Source organism: Balaenoptera musculus, chromosome 12 (assembly GCF_009873245.2).
Source record: "Balaenoptera musculus isolate JJ_BM4_2016_0621 chromosome 12, mBalMus1.pri.v3, whole genome shotgun sequence".
Taxonomy (NCBI): domain Eukaryota; kingdom Metazoa; phylum Chordata; class Mammalia; order Artiodactyla; family Balaenopteridae; genus Balaenoptera; species Balaenoptera musculus.
The window spans coordinates 53,241,738-53,245,678 of record NC_045796.1 but is presented as its reverse complement, the minus strand read 5'-3'; the positions used below and the strand labels follow the sequence as shown (position 1 = coordinate 53,245,678).

Here is a 3,941-nt window from a genome sequence, read left to right as displayed (position 1 = left end):
CTGTGTCCCATAGATTATGAATCATTGTGTTTTTTGTTTTCATTTGTCTCCAGGTATTTTCTGATTTCCTTTTTGATTTCTTCAATGATACTTTTTTTTTTTCCTTCAGTGATCCATTTTTTTTAATGTTTAGTAGCATATTGTTTAGTCTCCATGTGTTTGGGGGTTTTTTTGCAGTTCTTTTTCTTGTAGTTGATTTCTAGTCTCACAGCATGTGGTCAGAAAAGATGCTTGATATTTCAGTTTTCTTAAACTTACCCAGGCTTGTTTTGTGGCCTAGAATGTGATCTATCCTGGAGAATGTTCCATGTGCACTTGAAAAGAACATGTATTCTGCTCCTTTGGGATGGAATGTTGTATATATAGCTGTTAAGTTCATCTGGTCTAATGTGTCACTTAAGGTTAGTGTTTCCTTATTGATTTTCTATCTGAATGATCTGTCCACTGATGTAAGTGGGGGCATTAAATTCCCCTGCTACTATTGTGATATTGTTGATTTCTCCCTTTATGTCTGTTAATATTTGCTCTATGTGTTTAGGTACTCCCATATTGGGTGCATTTATATTTACAATTGTTATATCTTCTTCTTGGATTGATCCCTTGATCATTAAGTAATGGCCTTCTTTGTCTCTTTTAACAGTCTTTGTTTTAAAGTCTATTTTGGCTTCAAACCCTGGAAGCTCCGAGGTGCTATCGACGCCACCCTCACCCCTGCAGCCATGATCTCCTTAACAGACACCCAGAAAATTGGAATGGGATCAACAGGATTTGGAGTGTTTTTCCTGTTCTTTGGAATGATTCTCTTTTTTGACAAAGCACTACTGGCTATTGGAAATGTTTCATTTGTGGCTGGCTTGGCTTTTGTAATTGGTTTAGAAAGAACATTCAGATTCTTCTTCCAAAAACATAAAATGAAAGCTACAGGATTTTTCCTGGGTGGTGTATTTGTAGTCCTGATTGGTTGGCCTTTGATAGGCGTGATCTTTGAAATTTATGGATTCTTTCTCTTGTTCAGGGGCTTCTTTCCTGTGGTTGTTGGATTTATTAGAAGAGTGCCAGTCCTTGGATCACTCTTGAATTTACCTGGAATTAGATCATTTGTAGATAAAGTCGGAGAAAGCAACAATATGGTATAGCAACAAGTGAATTGAAGACTCATTTAAAATATTGCATTATTTATAAAATCCTTTGAAGAATATTCAGCACAAAATTAAATTACATGAAATAGCTTGTAATGTTCCTTACAGAAGTTTAAAACATATAGCCTACAGAGTAGCAACAGCAGTTAACAAAGAAGCAGTGAAAACAGACTTCTAACCAAGTCATCTAAGAAGTCAGCAAGCAAACCGAAGGAGATGAAATCTATGTTACAATGCATATTGAAACTCTTGAAGGGGATTTTTACTGTTTTTCCACAATGTATGAAACACAGCCATCCTTAGAGAACTGTAGTGCCTGTTTCTTTTCTTTTTCTTTTGAAGATGCAAGCACACCCATAGGCATTTGCTTTTTAGAACTGTAATGTCCTCTGCAACAGCGAAACTATTTCCAGTTGCACTGTGTCTCTGAAAGTGATGCATGAGTTAGATTGGATTATGTCATCGTAATATATTAAAACCAGGAAAACCCAGTGTCGATGTATGAATCACTTTTTTTCTTTTTGGTAAACGTATGGTTAAAATAAAACTTTTATGGTTCTTCTGAATCTTAATATTTTAAAGCCAGATGAAAATCTGAACTAGATATTCTTTGCTGGAATATGCAAAGGTCATTCTTTACTAGCTTGTAGTTTCTAAGTTATAGCTGACTCAGCACTTTTTCTTTCAGGAACACATTCTGGAAGTCCTCATACTTCTTGGGACTCTCACATGAGCATCTGTATCTTTCATGACATGTAAGCATTTAACAAAAAAAGCATTCTTGGTGATGAAGGAGTCTGTTACATAGCTCATTTCATTGAATAGTTTGTTATTTAAGATACTACGTGATGCAACCCAAATGGATATTTCCATGTTGTGATCCAGTTTTTCTTTTTCTTTTATTTTTTAAATTTTAACAGTGATTTATTATTTTGCTTTTCATAAAATAACTACTGGTAATATTTACTTTAAGATGTACTGTGTTAAAAGGTTAAACTTACAGCTATTTTTTAAGGGCTATTTCCATAAGCCAAGTTTTCCCTTATTTTCAGCTTTTTCATAACATAAAAATCAATATGCATAATGTGTGTTTCATATGATCACTCTTCATTTGAGTTCATGGAGAGAATATCTGAGTTCACATACTAAATTATTTTACTGTAATTAAACTGGCTATAGTTCTGAAAAACATGACACTACAAAAATGATGTGTTGCCTTCTCTACTGTTGCTGCTTGACAGGCAGTAGGAAACAGTAGTTGTTTCTTCATTAGTAGTTTTCCAAGGTGGCACCCTTTTGGTAGATGTAGGAAGACATTTCAAGAGTCATAGTACTATTTGTTTTACCACTAATGATTATACTATTTATTCTTTTTTTTTTAACAGTTGCAAAGTTTTTAATGTATAAAATCATAATTGAAATTTGTGATTTTTATTGACAAATGTGTCTACAAAATATATTACAGCCTATGTTATTTTTAGTTAAATCTCTTGATGCACAGAGAAGTCGCAACCTTGCTCATCTAAAGAAGGAAGGACTTGGTAGATAGTCTAATGGTTCAGCCTTGTGGATTACTGTCTTTTTGGTACTGGCATTTGACTTATAATCTGTGAAAACAGATGATATTGACAAAATGAGACTCCTACCTCAATAGTTCATGGAATAATAAGAAACCTAGTGTTGTGTCTAATGTTCTTCAAAAAAGTAATATCCTCACTTGGAGAGTATCAAATATATACATATTTTGGGGATTGACTTATACAAGTTGCCCTGTAGGACTCTGTGATACATATTTTTGACTGACCCATATTATTTACAGTGGCTAGATAATTCTACCTTTTTAAAGCAAGAACAGTATCTGTTAATGTATGGAACATCTGTATTATTTAGCTCCTTTGTAGACATGAATTTCTATCAAAATGTTCTTTGCACTGTAACAGAGATCTCTTTTTCAGCAATCTTATTTCAGAAAGCATTATTAGAAATGTGTAAAGGATAATCTCCCAGTCCTTAGTAAGAGTGAGAGGCTTCGAGCAGTTTTCAGTTTTAAATGAGTCCACAGTTTATCTCAAATGTGAGTTTGGGACTGCTTGGCAGCATTGTATGTTTCTTATTCAGAACCATTGATGAGGCTCTATTTTTTTTTTTTTTTTTTTAGAAATTCACGTTCTTTTATTTATTTATTTATTTATTTATTTATGACTGTGTTGAGTCTTCCTTTCTGCGCGAGGGCTTTCTCTAGTTGCGGCAAGTGGGGACCACTCCTCATCGCGGTGCGCGGGCCTCTCACCATCGCGGCCTCTCTCGTTGCGGAGCACAGGCTCCAGACGCGCAGGCTCAGTAATTGTGACTCACGGGCCCAGTTGCTCCACGGCATGTGGGATCTTCCCAGACCAGGGCTCGAACCCGTGTCCCCTGCATTGGCAGGCAGATTCCCAACCACTGCGCCACCAGGGAAGCCCAAGGCTCTATTTTTAAACATACTTGTCTTCTGACAGAAAGGACTGTATGTCATATTGTTTCTTCCTTTCCAAAATTAGTCTTCTGTCTTTGTGACAAAAAACATACTCTGATTATTGCTATAAAGATGGAGGAGAAGGTCTAATACTACTTAGCCTTAAGTGTTTCTGGCATTGTTCAAATGTATTTTCTGTAACAGAAACCTATTTGGAATGTTTTCCTTTTCCCCTTATAAATTGTAATTCCTGGAATACTGCTGCTTTTAAAAGTCTCACAGATTATATGATCTAACAATTGAATATTGTAAATACACTTGTCTTACTTCTCAATAAAAGAGTACTT

The 3,941-nt window shown here is 35.2% G+C and overlaps 1 protein-coding gene across 1 annotated transcript; it reads left to right on the top strand.

The window, feature by feature from the left end:
* Positions 1 to 719: 719 nt before the first annotated feature.
* On the top strand, positions 720 to 1,393 carry LOC118905185 (vesicle transport protein GOT1B-like). The gene has a single exon (XM_036871673.1). It carries the CDS (start codon positions 720 to 722, stop codon positions 1,134 to 1,136), a length of 417 nt encoding a protein of 138 aa, XP_036727568.1. The 3' UTR covers positions 1,137 to 1,393.
* Positions 1,394 to 3,941: the final 2,548 nt, after the last annotated feature.